The sequence below is a fragment of the Pempheris klunzingeri genome, chromosome 9, assembly GCF_042242105.1.
Source record: "Pempheris klunzingeri isolate RE-2024b chromosome 9, fPemKlu1.hap1, whole genome shotgun sequence".
NCBI classification, from domain to species: Eukaryota; Metazoa; Chordata; class Actinopteri; order Acropomatiformes; family Pempheridae; genus Pempheris; species Pempheris klunzingeri.
This window is the reverse complement of record NC_092020.1, coordinates 1,871,442-1,888,455: the sequence shown is the minus strand read 5'-3', so window position 1 is coordinate 1,888,455 and position 17,014 is coordinate 1,871,442. Positions and strand designations below refer to the sequence as shown.

At 44.8% G+C, this 17,014-nt stretch overlaps 1 protein-coding gene across 1 annotated transcript in view; it reads left to right on the top strand.

Annotated features, from left to right (window-relative positions):
* The window catches only part of nlgn3a (neuroligin 3a), an 88,925-nt gene extending 73,196 nt beyond the window's left edge, over window positions 1-15,729 (top strand). Inside the window, exons 6-7 of the mRNA XM_070836535.1 lie at window positions 4,720-5,509; window positions 14,874-15,729. Of these exons, the coding sequence (XP_070692636.1) occupies window positions 4,720-5,509; window positions 14,874-15,729 (1,646 nt within the window). The remainder of the gene's footprint in view (window positions 1-4,719; window positions 5,510-14,873) is intronic.
* Window positions 15,730-17,014: the final 1,285 nt, after the last annotated feature.

Genomic DNA, 17,014 nt, shown 5'->3' with positions numbered 1-17,014 from the left:
AATGGAACAGAAAAACAATATAGGTGTTGTTTTAGGGCTGCCAGAGCAATGTGAAATTATCCATGGACTAATGCATGATCAGACCGGAGCCACTTGTGTTTAAGTGGATGCAGCCTGTGGTGCTGTAGGCTGTAGCCATGGAGACAGCAGCTTTAGCCCTGTGCTATAGTGGCCAAGGATGTACAATTAGGCCAATTTTAAAAGTATTCATCTCCCATTTGGCTTTAAATATTTCCGTTGGGATTAAACTATTTCACATATCTTCATCATGTAGAAGAAAATAATACTGTGGATTCCTGAAAGGAGATAAGAGATAATAAAGAATGGAGCAAAACAGCACTGGGGAAGAGACAGAAAAGAGCCTGAGTGAAATGCAGCAAAGAGATTCTGAGCAACATTTACTGAGTGTGTCCAACTGAGTGCTAGCCTAGTTTGACTGTAGACGGAGAGAAATGTTTGCAACAGAGGGGGCATGAATAGTCCTCGGGTCCATGGAGATTTGCTTACAGTGAAGAGATGGTGGAGGTAAGATGGCTCAGAGGATTCAAGCTCCGCTGAACGCAGGCTTATGTCTAATAATCAGCAGGGAGGGACTCAGCGTGGTCCCTCAGAATAAAAAGACAGGGAGAATGCAATAGACAGAGACAGAAAAACAGAGCAGAGGAAAGATTGAAGCCGAGGAAAAAGCAAGTACACAATCTAAGTCATGGGAGAAAAAAGAGAGAGAAAGACATGTCCCTGTGGCCACTTTATTCCTCTCTTGCGATGGCTTTTATGTATATGAGGGGAATTTTGATAAGATTTTGCTGCTTTACATATTTTCATCCCTATTAGCTCTTAAAGTCATATTAAAAAAAAAAAAAAATGAATCACTGACCTATAAAATGAGACTTGGCCAACCCAAACTTTCAAGGTCACATTGTTAAGGTTGTAGTTACAGTGGCATTTATCACGGGGCCAGACTGATAAAACTCTCCACTGATGCTTCACTGATTTTTGCCAGCTGTTCCAGATTACAAAGTACAGTAATTTATGATGCTTACTGGCATCATCACCAACAGAATATCCTTGTCCATTAACACGGACTGAACATTCACGCTTGCCCAGAGTTGCCACGAAATGCATCAGCCACATCATGTTACTCTCTCTCTAGTGATGCAGCATTGGCTTGTTAATATCAGCATTTCATCCATATTGTTGTTGTCAAAATATGGCCTAAACTTGTGTGTGTGTGTGTGTGTGTGTGTGTTTGAGCCTGTGGCTGTGTTTAGTTTGTGTGTGTGTGGTGGCTCTCTAACCTATGTGGTGGTCATCATACCCCCAAGGTCAAGCTTTTTTTTCCTATCAGTGGTGAATTATCTCTACAAGCCACTCGACCAATTCAGGGCCTGAACCGCATGCCCATTTAACGGGTGTCTAGTGAGGGGGCAGCGCGGTCGAGGTCGGCAAACCGGAGCGCAGAGGCGGCTGCAGAGCGACGTGACAGCATTTTAGCAGGGACCCAATGAGTGATTACCTCGGAGCTCCAGTCATAATTCAGCGTGACCTCAATCTGCCAGCAATGCTATGGTTTGATGGATCTGCTCACAGTTTGGGTGTCGGGTTCTCGCATGTCAAACACAGGCAGATCATTTTAGGGCTATCTGTTGCTTTTACAATGTAAAGGGTGCTAGATATGAATGTGACACACGTGTTGATGGGGCTGCGCTTTCTGCTTAATTCGTTGGGATGTTGAGTAATCGTTATCACTACGTAGATGTCAGAGTAGATACTGAAGACAAAACAATGTCACAAATGGTTAACCCCCATCATGATGATGCGCAGTGTTTGTCAACCTATTCATCGTCTCTGTCTTATCAATCAAAGTCTGCATGGACACACGTGCATGAGCACACTCACGTACACTCACAGACACACGCGTACACCTCCCAGTGTGTATAATTAGTGGATTCCCTCAGTGGGTGATAAAGCCTGAGCTCTTTTCTCCTCTCTCTCTCTCTGACCTTCCCCAGTGAGCTTCCTACCACAGTGGGGCTCATCACACACACCTCTAATACATATTTATCGGTCAGATGACAGCTCATGTGTTCTGGATTTATATGTTTCTCGACATACAATAGTAAAGCCTCAGTCACTGTTCTTCCCGTTTCATCAGCCAAAGCGGGAGATAAATCTAACAGTATCAACCTGGCTGCAGCCTCCTCAGCTGTTGGCCATCTGTGGGTTTGGGTGCAGGCAGACACAGGACCAAGCCTAGTCGCATTCAAGCCACTCTCCTCAATTACGGCAAACGGATTTGATATACGTTTGTCTGTCAAATCGCCTTGGCAATCACAGAAGCTTCTCTGCTGGCAAACGTTTTTCTACAGCAACTTCTGATCAAAGACATTTAGAAAGTGGCTGTGGCATGGCTGGCAGCATTGGGATTCAGGACAGACTCCCTGCACCATGACTTTCTCTGTTTGCACTGTGCAATCTGAGTTGAGATGTGAAGAGAGGCAATACCACTAAAGAGTGAGGGGAGGGGAAGGGAGGGGTGAGGAGGAGGAGAAGGGAGGGATGGCAGGATTAAACCCCAGCCCCCCTCTCTGCCTTCAAGCGGCCATCTTTCATCTTGCGGCTGCCCCTCTAATGCTTTCAAGTGGGTGAAACCCTCGACATCTGCTTCCGCTCCCTGGGACACGGCACAGGCCACCGTCCTGCAGAGACACACAACCACAGGACAGCTCGAAGGGCAGAATCAGGGCAAGGCCACGGTAAGCTGATGGTCTTATCCACATAGAATGAGATACATGATGCAGAAACAGAAAAAGAAGACATTTCTTCCACTAAGGTTGAATCAAAAACTTCAGACATGCATTGGAATCTTTGCCTCTAATAGCGACATTCAGACTGAAAATCATTGTTCAAGTACACAAATTGTGGCTCATACTAGTAAACACTCTCACCACAGAAACATTTCACAGTTCACTCACCCAGACACATTAATTCTACTTACTACTTGCGAACAAATAAATGTAAATAGCTCTGTAAATAAACACTTCATCTTCGCCAAGAAGAAATAAGCCCCCCGCTGCCTCTGATTAAGACTACCAAAGTGATATATCTGGCACTTAAGTCTGCTGTTTACCTCATAAACACAAAGACTTCAACACAGCCACCCACACTGAAGTGGAAATATCACAAACTGAGTCTGCATGCCTGTATATTTTCCTGCTAGTCTTTGTGGCTTATATGTGGAATCGTCTAATAATGTGTTTTTTCTTTTTTTTTTTTAGCATGCATGCCATTTCAGAAGCAGTTCATCTGCTGTGGTTCTCAATATTATGAGTTCAGTAGTATTCCCTAAATCTGGCAGTGAAACAGCCATAAGCAATAAAGCAGCATGGTTAAGTGGTAGGAGCTTCGTATGTGATTTTCTTTGAGATTGGTAAAACAGCACTTGTGATTTTGAAAACCATATCGGGAGGACAGATGAGTGGTGCTGTCAAGACAGAGAATGCGAGGCATTGGTGATGAGGCCTACCAGAGACAGAGAGGATGTCATGTCACCTTCACTCTTCTCTCTGTAAGGAGACATTTTTCAAAGGGGATTCAATCATTTCTAAGGAAATAGTGTTTGTTATTTGGATTCTGCTCCTTGTGGTGAAAAGTCTTTTTAGAGTACCTTGATACGGCACTGCAAATAAAATGTAATTTAATTTGTGCGAGCACCTCATGAGACTGTAGATTTGTTTGCCTGGGGTTCTGAATCCCTCCACCGCCTTTAAAGCCCACAAACACCAAGCTCCTATGTAGATTCACATAATAGAAGGTCTGTTGACTCTTAGGCTCTATTTCTATATATTACACGCAGTAGACCATGGTGTTCTGTTCAGCTAGGTCTTCTTTCATTGTGTGCCACCATGTTACATTGTATTGCCGGGTGAATGTGTGCAGCGCCATTCCTTCTGCAAATGTAGGGAGTAGGAGTCTAGTTTTATTTATAGCAATCCACCCACAAACTCCTGTAGAATTTAGTGATCTTTCAGGTGAAAAAAAAAAGACTTTTAACTTGCGCAAGGCATAGCTGATGCACAGGTACTGTGCGTGCTTGCGTGTGTGCATGCATGAGTGTGTGTGTGTGTGTGTGTGTGTGTGTGTGTGTGTGTGTGTGTGTGTGTATAATAGAAAGGAGCATTTGTGTCTATTATTGCAGTGCATAAGGTTCATCCAATTTAAGCTACCTTGAAAAGCACAGGGGGACGGTATGTGCACAGGGTTCATATGTGCAGGAGCATGGTATTGTCTGGTTTGCTAGTTTTCATGCATCCTCTATTTGCAACAAAACCTATAGAGTTGTATTGGCAGCATCTGCTCCTAACAAACGTATAGATATCATTACCGAGAGAATATACTGTTCCATAGAGTTGGATGGAAGAAGAGAAGATGACAGACAGAGTGCTGATTCCCTCTTCTGTCTGTGAGCTGTCTGTAAGACCAGGCCATCTGCACATTCATTATCACAGCCATGATTCCATTATTGTTTTGTGTGGCAACAAGGACTTGTTCTGTCTGGCCTTTGTTATTCTTATCAGCTGTGTAGCTGACAGCCCCCTTTTGATCATGGCGGCAACAAAATTAACGACTATCATGTAGTATAGCACATAACTGAATTATCTTCCATAATAGTGACACAGTAAACATCATCCTGTCTCTTCTCCTTGTGTCCTTGTGCAGGTCTGTTCCACAGAGCCATCATTCAGAGCGGCTCAGCCCTTTCCAGCTGGGCGGTGAACTACCAGCCGGTCAAGTATACACGTCTCCTGGCAGAGAAGGTGGGCTGTAATGTCCTGGACACCCTAGACATGGTGGACTGTCTGAGGAAGAAGAGCTCCAGGGAGCTAGTGGAGCAGGACATTCAACCAGCGAGGTACCACGTGGCCTTTGGACCTGTAATTGACGGTGATGTTATCCCCGATGACCCCGAGATCTTGATGGAGCAGGGCGAGTTCCTCAACTACGACATCATGCTGGGGGTCAACCAAGGCGAGGGGCTGCGGTTTGTGGAGAACGTGGTGGATTCAGAGGACGGTGTGTCAGGAAATGACTTTGACTTCTCTGTGTCAGACTTTGTGGACAGTCTGTACGGGTACCCAGAGGGCAAGGACACGCTGAGGGAGACCATAAAGTTCATGTACACAGACTGGGCAGACAGAGACAATCCAGAGACCAGGCGCAAGACGCTGGTGGCTCTGTTCACCGACCACCAGTGGGTGGAGCCATCGGTGGTGACGGCTGATCTACACGCTCGCTATGGCTCACCCACCTACTTCTACGCCTTCTACCACCACTGCCAGAGCCTGATGAAGCCAGCCTGGTCAGATGCTGCCCACGGGGACGAGGTGCCCTATGTTTTTGGAATTCCTATGATTGGTCCCACTGACCTTTTCCCCTGTAACTTCTCAAAGAACGATATCATGCTCAGTGCTGTGGTCATGACCTACTGGACCAACTTTGCCAAGACTGGGTGAGTAAAATGACTACATTATTTTATTTTTTATTGGTTATCCCAATTAGACATGAGATATTATCGGAATTAGGGTTGATACTGATACTTATTGATACTCTTAACTATTAATTTTAATAGGATTCAAATGTATTATTAGGTGCACCAGTGTTCTATTTGCCCTTCATTTGTTTGTTTTGTGGGATTTTTTCACAGAGTCATCATGGTGCACTCCTAATTACTGTTCACTGAGAGGAAGAAAAATAAATTGTGTTAAGGATTAGTCAATGAGATTTAGACCAATGACTGGTTGTCTCATATTTGATTGGTACAGGAAAAACAACAAACTGTCTCCTCCACATGTGTGTTGAGATGAGAGGACAGGTTGAATAAACAAGCACAGGTAGTCAGTTGCTATAAAACACACCAGATGCAAGGAACCATTTGAAAATGCTTGGCTACATTTAAAAGGAGAGAGTTGTTTGATTTTGACGATGACCGTGCCAGCTGAAGTTAAAGGGATGCAATTTTCAACAGGCCTTATTATTAAAAGGTTGGTAGTATATTCAAATGAACAGAGAGCTCCCTCGTGCTCTCTGCTCTCGGGCTATTGTTCAGTTGAATAACTTGCTAAGCAGTAAAATAACTAATAATTGTCAGTTATTCAGTTGAACAATAGCCAAAGAGCTGGCTAATGTTCACCGGATGACATGTTTCGAATCAAGAAGCGGACGCACGGAGGAAACTTGTTGGAAAATTGTTTATTGCATATACTGCCAACACTGTAATGGTACCAAACCAGTTGCAAAATCAGCTAAATGTCCCTTTAACTTAACTTTAGTCTTTCAATGTTTTGTTTATACTGGTAGTTAATGATTGTGTAATTGTTTCACCAGATATCAGGTCTTGACTTGAGGTCAACTGTTGCATTATTCTGGGTATTTAAGCTGGTTGCTAATTTCACCTGAGTGACTGAACTGGCTGCAGTGATCGTGAAGCAGCATCCACTTTGGTCACAAAGTCAAACACAATGAATTTATGGCATTTCATTCCATGAGGTCTCCCTGTCAGCAACACACAGTCAGTAGCAAGTGCTTGGGTTTTTATCATCTAGTCTAATAATAGTAGCAACTCAACATATTCATATTTTTTTGGCTTTTAAATTAGTTAAACAACACTACTTGCAGATTAGTGAAACCAGTGATCACACATTTACTTTGTTGTCATTAGTAGGGAGTCAGAGAGAGAACTCCTATCTCAGTCCAGTTAAAAGGACTTCCGTGCGACAGAAAAGAAGCTGCAGGAAAAAGGAAGCTCTACAATGGATAGTCCAGCACAGAAAAGGCATTTTTCAGCAAAGGCGTTTTTTTCAAAGGTGTTTTTTGCCTGGACTTCCTGGGTCCCACACTGAAAACCTGAGACATATTGAATCTGAGGAAGATTAAATGTTCCTCCAGAATGTGTGCTGTGCTTTTTGTGCTTGGCTGACTGTTTGGGTTGAGTATGTCTGCCTTTCTGTATATTTCTGTGGGTTTGTGCGTGTTGTGTGTGTGTGTTTGGCTGGAAATACTATCTATGCTCCATTATACCGAAGCCCAAAAGACACAGAGACTTATCACTGAGACATATCAAACTCTTGCCCTCGGCGATATCGATTCCCTCAGTGTGGACCAAGTCGATCACTCGTGCCCTGTGTGACTCCCGCTCTCTACAGCGCTCAATTTCAGCCCCACCCATCACAAAGCCTGGCCATTTTGTATGACTACTAGTAATCATTTCTAACAACTGAAATTTAATTTGACAATCGCCGTTACCAGAGAGGTATTGATCCCACCCTGAACGGGATGCAGTCTGAAATCTTGTTCTGTTTTTTATCTGTCTCTATATCATTGGCTGTCCAATCAGGTGGCATTTACATCCAGTCATCTGGCATCCGGCTTTGCCGGATCCTTGAACCGCTAATGGCAGACTAGTGCAGATGGACTGATGTCGGCTGTTTTGGCTCCTCAAGGAAAGCACTGAGGTCCATTGGTGACGCTCGGACTAAACAGCTGTCTACTCTGCCTGGCAGCCATCGTGTGTCAACACATACAAAGCTGCAATTTGTAGATACAGATGGAATTTCTTCTTGTCCTTTCAATAATATTATCTGCTGTTAGGAGAAGAGAGGCTGTGTTCAGTTTTAATGAGAACATTTTTAGGCCTCAAGGTAGAAATGCACAGTGCTTTTGTACTGAATCAGTCCTAACTTGACTCTTGCGATGTCAGTGAAATTCATTCTTACCTTCAACCACTTATATTGAGCACAGTGCCGTGGGCAGTAAGCCTGCCGTAACTCTGACCCGACCTTCATCCTGGTGAGCAGCAGAAATCAACAAATTGCACTTTACTGCTGATCCCATGTCAGTTTTGTAGATTTCCACATCACTGATTGATTAACACTGGGTGCAAAACGGTGGGAAACTAAACTGGTTCTAGATCTGTGCTCGCAATGTTACAGGTAGTACAGTATCTAGCCTATGGTGTGTCACCTTGGCGTAACTCCAGACTGGGGGATTACATGCAGACCACAATTAGTCACTCAGATGGTAAAAAGCCTGGGATTAGATGCCAGGATAACATAAAACTCAGTGTGCTGCTCCAAAGGGTAATTTCACCCCAGACCAAGCAACAGACTCTACCATCAACTCAATGAGGTGGGGTGGTGTGTTCAGGATATGAGATATTTCCCATAGATTCTGAGTCCATCCTCCTCATTTAGACCACACTATGGGATATAGATCTCTCCTCCAACACCACACAACCCAGTCTGGCTCAAGAGGACTCCCTTTTAATTAAGGCACAGTTGAATTCCCTTTGCCTTTGTGGCCCTTCCAACAGCCATATCTGTAAAGCAGCTCTGGCTCCCCTTCCAGATGTTCGTAATGAATTGACCCAGATTGCACTTCCTGCCCCCTCTCTAAATCGGCTGTAGAAACATGTGTGACACGATGTTGAGACACTTGGGCTGCATGTCAACAGTGTGTATCATAGCAGCGTTCCCCCCAAAGCTCTTCCTGTCCCTGGCTCTCATGTGTCATCTTTACAGGGCAAATCCCTGCCCATGCGCTTTTTTTTTTTTTTTTTTTGCTCTATCAGTGTCAGTGAAGCGTAAAAGCATACAGAGAGTGCACGCTGTCAAATCGTCTTAGTGTGTGAGTGCGCATGTGTGTGAGTGCGATTGTGAGAGTGTGTGTTTACACTATGAGGCTGTTCTTTCCTGAGAGTTAGGGATGTTTCAGAAGCCGGGGATTTACTCAGCTCAGAGTTATTTTCCTGGCTGCAACATTTGTTTTACTATTGACAGGCAAAATTGTCCTGCACTTTATTGCCACAACAACTTCTTCTGAGCAGTTGCTCCGAAACTTTTGCCACAAGTCGACGTACTGTGACTTCCACACCTTCTCAAACACAAATGCAAGCATTGCAACACGACTATACACAAAATGCTGGCAGAACACTTCAGAAAAGACAGAATGATGAAAAGCCCAGAAAAGATCAAGCATTATATATCATTAGTGCTATAAATACGTTGGTCCATCTTCCCACTTCTTGTTTTTTTCCTTCTGGCGGGTGCTCATTTCCCCTGTTCTGTGTATGAGCTGTGCCACATGCTGTGCAGGGCCTTGCTAGGTAGTTAAAGAGCAGAGCGCTGTCATGTGTTGAATTTCTTTCCTTTTTCTCCTCCACTGCTCCTCCATCCCCATCTCTCTCATTATTTTATACAAAAAAAAAGAAAGTCTACTCATGTTTTACATTCACAACATAAGCTAAAATATGCAGTATTGATTGCTTTGCCTTTAGTGACAACGGCTGCCAACCAAACAAATGTAGATTGAAGTAACTACAGAGTGTCTATAGTGTAGTTTAACAGCCAGCACTTTGATTTACAACCCTGCCAGTTGATTTTTTTTGTCTTTCTCCTGCTTGTCAATCGAACAACTCTCCTCAACACGTATACATCAACTGTCTCTCCTGCCTGACCTCATTCACACACGGCTTCAGCCATTTATTTTTACCCCAGCTGTCTAGTAGTTACATCACTCATCTCATACCCCCCCTTCTTGTCCTTTCTCCGGATTATCCCCCTGTTCCTTCAGCTTCCTTCGTTAAGGCCAACTCAACCTGTACTAGGAGTCTGTGAATGCTGGGCATTGTGGAACAGCACAGCACCAAACAGCCGCCTATCTACTCCATTAAAAAGGCACTCACTTGATGGGAGATTTGTAGCCAATATCCTGATTTGCATTAGAGAAGGTAAGGAAGTGGTGTGGCTTGTTAAGGGGCCTGGATGCAATTGATCGGTGTCCACGCTGTGCGCTGAATGTAATGAGAGGAGGGCGGCAGGGGAGGAGGAGAAAAGGAAGTAGATCTGCATGTGTGCATCCATAAGTAAAAACGGGGATAAATACTAAACATATCATTCATAAATGCTAAAAAATGTGCAATTTAGAAGTGGTAGCACGCTGCTAATTGGTTAAAAGAAGGCGAAAGGGAATGCAGAGAAGGTGTTGGGGGAGGTGTTTTGTTTGCTGCCACTCATCTAATCAAACAAGTCAATAGCATCCATAATAAGGAGCGGCCCAAGAGCTGTGTCCTCCAACACTTCTGCACGCCCCAAAGTCACGGTGCCTCGCCCTGCATCACTTAGCCTGCTGAACCGAAGGCTGCCATTAGATATGAACTACGCATCACTCAGCCCTCTGCCCCAGTGTGAGACTACATGAAGGGCAAAAGAGCACAGCCTGATAATTTACCCGCTCAGTGCTGAAGTTGCCCCCTATGCCTCTCCTAGACAAAGTCCACAAAAACAGAATTAGATTGAGTGTGTTTATAAAAAAATGTACACAGAATGCAGGGAGAGGTGTTGGGAGCCTTCTGTTGGAGTAAAAAATTACAATTAGCCGCTTACTTTGTGTTACCTGGTAAGTAGATAAACAACTGCAGGGGATGAATTTGTTACACAACAGTTACAACAATAACTGAAAAAAAACAGGCTGCAACTTTGCATATTTTCACAGCTTAGCAAAATGAGCATCAGTGCCACTGAATTCATGCGTGTTGTTTTATATTGAGAAGTTATACTCAGCTCTGGATTCAGAGACCTTGAGTGTAGTGAAAATAGATTCTTGTCTTCTGCCTTAGGGCACCTAAACGTGTCTTTTCAGATTTGGTGATGGCTAGGTCTATGATCATTCAAGCGCTTCAAATTACATCAGGATGAAAAGGGGAAGGAGGTACATGGGAAATGAAAAAAAGAAAGAAAATGATATTCATTCTTCCCCCTTATCTACCTTTTACATCAGTGCTCGCAGATAGGGCTTGGAATAGGTAATGAGCTCAGGGCTCGCTCTGCCACATGTGTAGGCAGGGCTGAGAGTGGTGGATGTCAGCCAGGTGGCGCAGCGTCTTATAGAAGAGTTCCACACTTTTATCAGCCTGGAGAGGCTTGTCGTCATCACTGCACAACATCTACCGCTTTGTGCCATGTGACATGTCTCGTGTTCAAGTGTTGCACTTGTGTGGCCCCAGAGGTCATCACACCATGATGCGTCACAAATTCAAACACACACACACACACAGGGATGCAAGCTGACAGACAGGAGATGAAGCACACACACACACAGACTCCCAGTCAATCACAGATACAAACACTCGGAAGCACTTAAACACGCATGGCAGGCCAAGGTTAGCGGGGGTCAGCGGGTCATCATGAGAGGAGGGTATGGGAGAGGGGGGGGGCTGAGGAGGAGATGAAGGCGATGGTTTATAGTACCACAGCCATATGAACACATCAGAGGGAATCTGAAAGGCCATTAAAACGCCCGCTTTTATGGGTGTAATAATCCCTCTCCTCTGCCTGGGAGTCCAGCCACAGCTCCAATGACCATCCGGATTAAGTGGGAGGTCTGACAGGAGGCAGGCTATCAGCTAATGCAGGGGAGCTCTGAGAGCCCAACAGGACCACAAACATCACATTATGCCAGGGCTGTTCACACAAGTCACAACAAGGCGTTTGCTATAGAGCTGAGCACATACGGCGAGCTCGGGAAGTGTTTGGACAACGACGCACTGTTCAGAGTTTTATCACCGGACTGTTATAATATTTGAATGTGTAATGAAACGATGACAAAGAGGTTCTGGTGTCAGCTTTAATTGAGGCTACTCTGGCAAAACAAATGAACAGGCAAAGAAATGTAGTTCTTTTTTTAACTTGCCCCCCCCCCTCCACATCCTTTCATTTCATTTTTTGACAGGTTAAGATAATGTTCAATAAGTGTTTTCACTTTTATCTCTACTAAAAATTCCTTGCTGTTTGGTGACTTCTAAAAGTCTTCAGCTCACCAAGATCAGCAGACTGTTGATATCTTATCGTCAAGTTTCTCTTTCCAGCCTATTTAATTCTATTTTGTTCTGTGTGTATCTCAGAGTATTCAGCTGTGACCAGTGTCAGCTGACTTCATAGTCATTACATTGTTTCACACACAGAGTCAAGACAAAATGTCTCTGAGTGTGTACACTGTTGAAGCTCACTGTAGATATTGAGACGTCATGTATTTATGAGCACACCAGTATCTCGTGAAGCTTATAATTTTTTGAGTTATTTCTAAAATTTTTCATATTATTTTGTTCTCATATGCACACAAGGGGAAGCGGCATCATTCCACTAAAGTCTGTAAGATATTCAACAAAAAGTGTGTGTCACCAGCTTCACTCATTACAGGGCCACTGTATTAGATTATGTTGTACAGGTGTTATAATCTGAACCACCTGTAATTTCCACACAGATTTCAGACAGGTTGCCACCTGCGCAAATCCTCAGCAGTGATTACAGCGCTATTATACCATGTAGAGAATGATGAAAAAGACAGCAGCACAGCACTCAGGAAACATTGTAAAGAGGATCTGACTACATTGCATCACACAGCACCCAGTGCAAATAGAGCAGGGTAACCTAGTAGCCCTCACCACACTGAGCATCACAGTTCAAGCTCAGATCACCCCCACTGACTCTGCAGCCCAGGGCAGGACTTCAAAGCCAGCATGCAGCCCAAAGTTGAGCGGCAGTGGTAGAAATTGTTCAAAGGAATGTAGCCTGTTTACTATTGACTTTGCAACAATTACCCAAGCATATGTGTGTGTAATTAGATAAGGCAGCCAGTTGTTCTCTAATGCGGCAAATCAAATTAACTAAAGATGCCACATTGATTTCTTTGTGTTCCCTAAATTATTCATCTTCACTTGCAGTGAACCAGCCAGCCAGCCACCAAAGAGCTTTTCTAACTCCTCTACACCACCGCTCCCTTGCTCCCCGCGCTCACTGATTGTTTTGTGCGATCTATCCGAGTACCTTTTCAATATTTTTGCCATCACAATTCAGCAAATTGACCCTCCTGAAAAGAGAGCATTCACAGTGTTATGGAAATGCCATTAACTGAGATTGCTCCGACCTCCATCATTGTTGTCGCGTGCGTGTGTTTATGTGTGTGTGAGAAAGAGAGAGGGGGGGAGAAGATTTGCTTGCACGTGTGTGTGTGACAGCTCGCACAACACTGCTGTGAGAATTCATGAGGCACGAAGGCTGCAGACAACCACGTCTCAGGCTGCTCCATTGACATCCTGTTCCCTGGCATGTTGCGCACAGGGAGATCAATATGACCTTACCTCCACCACCCACTCCTTTGAAACTTAATTACTGATATTCTGCTACAAAGTCATCATAGTCTGGCTGTCAATATTCATTGGGGATCATTACGGGCCTAATAAAAGAGGTTATTTACGAGCTGCTCTGCTGACACCGGCCCAAGTCCAGGGATTCAGCTCCAGCCATCTCAATTTGCTTTACCCCTCTTCTCTCACTCTCTCTCCCTCTCTCTCTCTCTCTCTCTCTCTCTCTCTCTCTCTCTCTCACCTCTCCCAGAAGCACTGACCTGAAAAAGAAAAATTGACAGCAAAGAAACGAACAGGAGAGAGGATGGAGGGTGAATTCTTCTGGCATAGCTTTTAATTCTCTTGGCCTTGTTTGGGGGTTTTTTTTCAGCCAATGCCAAAAAAAAAGAAAACACTGTAGCAGCTCCATCCCTAAATGTGAACTTTGCTTGCCGCTGACATCACAATCAGACTCACAAAGGGATATTTCATGACATTTAGAGAAATGTCGCACAGAGCCTTGCCTTCTTGCGACAACACAGTTTTAACTTCTCTGCTCCCGCATCATTATTGTGTTTTCAAGGCCGCAGTGCTATTCTTAAGGTTCTTCCACAGAAAGTAATTTCATCAGTACCAAAAGCAATAGCGTAGACCGCAGCACTCCCATTCCTGACATTGTACAGCAACAAGGAAACAAGGAGTTGTGTGATTGTCGGAGATTGCTTTATGTTAATTCATTCAATAAATCAATAGCTTTGCTGTAATTGAAATGGTTGGCTATCAGGTGTTGAGGCAACGTGTTGAACACTGAAAAGTGAAACAGTGAACTCTATAGTTCAAAAGAGGAACTGCATCCAGAAAATCTCTCTGACTCTCTCTCTCTCCCACACACACCCCTTTTGTCTCTTGATTTTTAGTTTCATGCACATAAACATCCTTATATCCAAGCATACACATACACACACACACACACACACACACCGCTCTGCAGTCTCCTCTTAGTGTCTTGATTAATATGGTCCACTTTACATCAGTACACTGGATGCCAATGCACACTGTGCTGCCTTCCCTGAGCAATTAGCGGAGGGGCTCCACCAGTGTTGGATTATCAACAACAAGATGCCTCCTGACGCGAGCCCTAAAGCCTGCTGACTTATTCATTTGTGTTTACTTTAAAAGCCTCTGCCCTGGTTTTTGTGGGTGGGCTGCATCAGAACTGAATTAAGAACAACATCTGGGGAGAGAGGAGAGAGGGGATGAGATAGACAGGCATATTATGCCCGCAGAGAGGTGGCTGAAAGAGGAGAGGTCATGCTGCATGGAGATCTTGTGGGACAAGTAAAACTGTAAGTGGATGGGAAAAATGAATTGATATGAGAAACCACTGTCAGTTAATGCAGCTACAGAGAGCGTAATGTGTACCACACCATACACACCTGGATCAATTATTAACAGCAGTCTGTTGGTTGCTGTTGTGAGTTTGTGCTTTCACTGTAGTGGGTTTCACCAAGCAAGACTAATAAATTCTCCAGTAGTGGCTGAACCCCTTTCACGCCAAAATACAAGCTGTGAGCGATACTGTTATGTTTTCTTTTTAGTATTTTTATGTGCTTCCTAACCCCACATGAATGTGAGAGCATGAATAATTAAATGTGTTGTCAGAATCTTATTTAATACTCTATCGTCTTTTCTGTAGGGATCCCAACAAACCGGTTCCCCAAGACACAAAGTTCATCCACACCAAGGCCAACCGCTTCGAAGAGGTGGCCTGGTCCAAGTACAACCCCCAGGACCAGCTGTATCTGCATATCGGCCTGAAGCCACGTGTGCGTGACCACTATCGCGCTACCAAAGTGGCCTTCTGGAAACACCTAGTGCCCCACCTGTACAACCTACATGACATGTTCCATTATACCTCCACCACCACCAAAGTGCCCCCGCCAGAGACCACCCAGAACACCTTGTCCACCAAGAGGCCCAACGGGAAGACCTCCTGGCCCTTCAACACCAAGAGGCCTCCCATGTCCCCGGCCTACAACAGCGAGGATAAAGACTGGAGTGACGATGAGGAGACGGGGCCTCTGGTGGTGGAGAACCCGCGGGATTACTCCACAGAGCTCAGTGTCACTATCGCTGTGGGAGCCTCGCTGCTGTTCCTCAATGTGCTGGCTTTCGCAGCCCTTTATTACCGCAAGGACAAGCGGCGACAGGACTCCGGCCACGGGCAGCCCAGCCCACAGCGCCAGACCACCTCCAACGACATTGGCCACCACGCGCCCGAGGAGGAGATCATGTCGCTGCAGATGAACCAGACGCACCATGAGTGTGAGGCGGGGAACAGCAACGAAGGGGCACTGCGTTTGGCCTCGCTGCCTGACTACACGCTCACTCTGCGGCGCTCTCCGGACGACATTCCCCTCATGACCCCCAACACCATCACCATGATCCCCAATTCCCTGGTGGGCATGCCCAACCTGCACCCCTACAACACTTTCACAACCGGCTTCAACTCCACCGGCTTGCCGCACTCCCACTCAACCACCCGCGTATAGCTTTAAGGCGGCCAGGGGCAGCCGGCGCAAGCGGGGGAGGCGGAGGCGGCGGTAGTGGTGGTGGTGGTAGAGGAGGAGGAGGAGCAGGAGGATGAACGAACGCAGGAGAGGATTGTGTTTTATAAATATCACAGGGAGGGGGAGGGCTGCGAGGGGGAGGGGAGGGGAAGGGCATGAGTCGGATTAAAACGTGAAGAGATTTAACTAGACTTTTACTACGAGGAGAGTTGCTGAGAGCTCTCTCATGGATGTCAAGTTGTGCAGAGCTGCCAAAATCAAACTGCCTCCCTTCTTCTGATCGGGGGAGGGGTTCTTTCTGCAGTGTTTTTTTCTAAAATAATCATTTTAAAAGCCTTTTTAAGCAGACTGAGGAGATATCAACACTTTTTTTTCTTGAATTCATAACAAAAACAAAGAGAAGTGCTTTTTATTTCCCATCCCTCCCTCCTGCGGGAGACACATCTCGAACAATGGCCTCTACGTCAATATACGCAAAATGTTTTTAATTGCTTCTTTGTTTTGTTTTACGTTTCAATGCCTTACAAAGCTTCTTCTTTTTTGTCATTATTTCTATTCCCTGAGACTATTCCAAGTGGAGTTAGTTACAAGCCGATGAGACTCAAAGATGAGAGACTGAAACCAGGATGGGAACCTAGAGGATATGCAGATGTAGAGATTTTAAACCCATTTTGGGCGACTCATTTTTTCTTTCTGTTGCGTACCAACACAACAGCCACACAAATGGTGTTATCTTTTTTTTTTCTTTTTTTTTATCTCGTATAGAAATAATTTGTCTGGGACAGCTCTTACCAGGAGATGAGAAGGCAGAGATAAATACTATGTTACTGTGATTGTTTTGTTAAGAAAAAAGTGCATCTTTTACAGCCAATTTATCTGTTAAGCTATCTGATATTATCTTCACAAGGTGTGCACGTACACATGCTGCTTAGAGCACCTGTGTGTTTGTGTGCATGTGAAAATGATTTCTCATTTCTTGCGTGCAAGCGTGGTTAAGAGGCTGAGATAAAGGAAGAGACACATTGTCGGAACTTGCAAAAGCAAGAGTGGTGAGTGAGTGAGTCTGTGTGTGTGTGTGTGTGTTTGTGTGTGAGAGAGAGAAAGTGTGTGTGTGTGTGTGTGTGTGTGTGTGTGCACCTGTTTTTTTGTTTGTAGGTTGTATAATGTGGTTTTCGGGGGGGTGGGGGCTCAGTACTTTCTCATGTTGTTGATTTTGGTTCACCACCAGTAGTGTTTCTGCTGCGTCTCTGGGTGTCTGTCTTTGCGA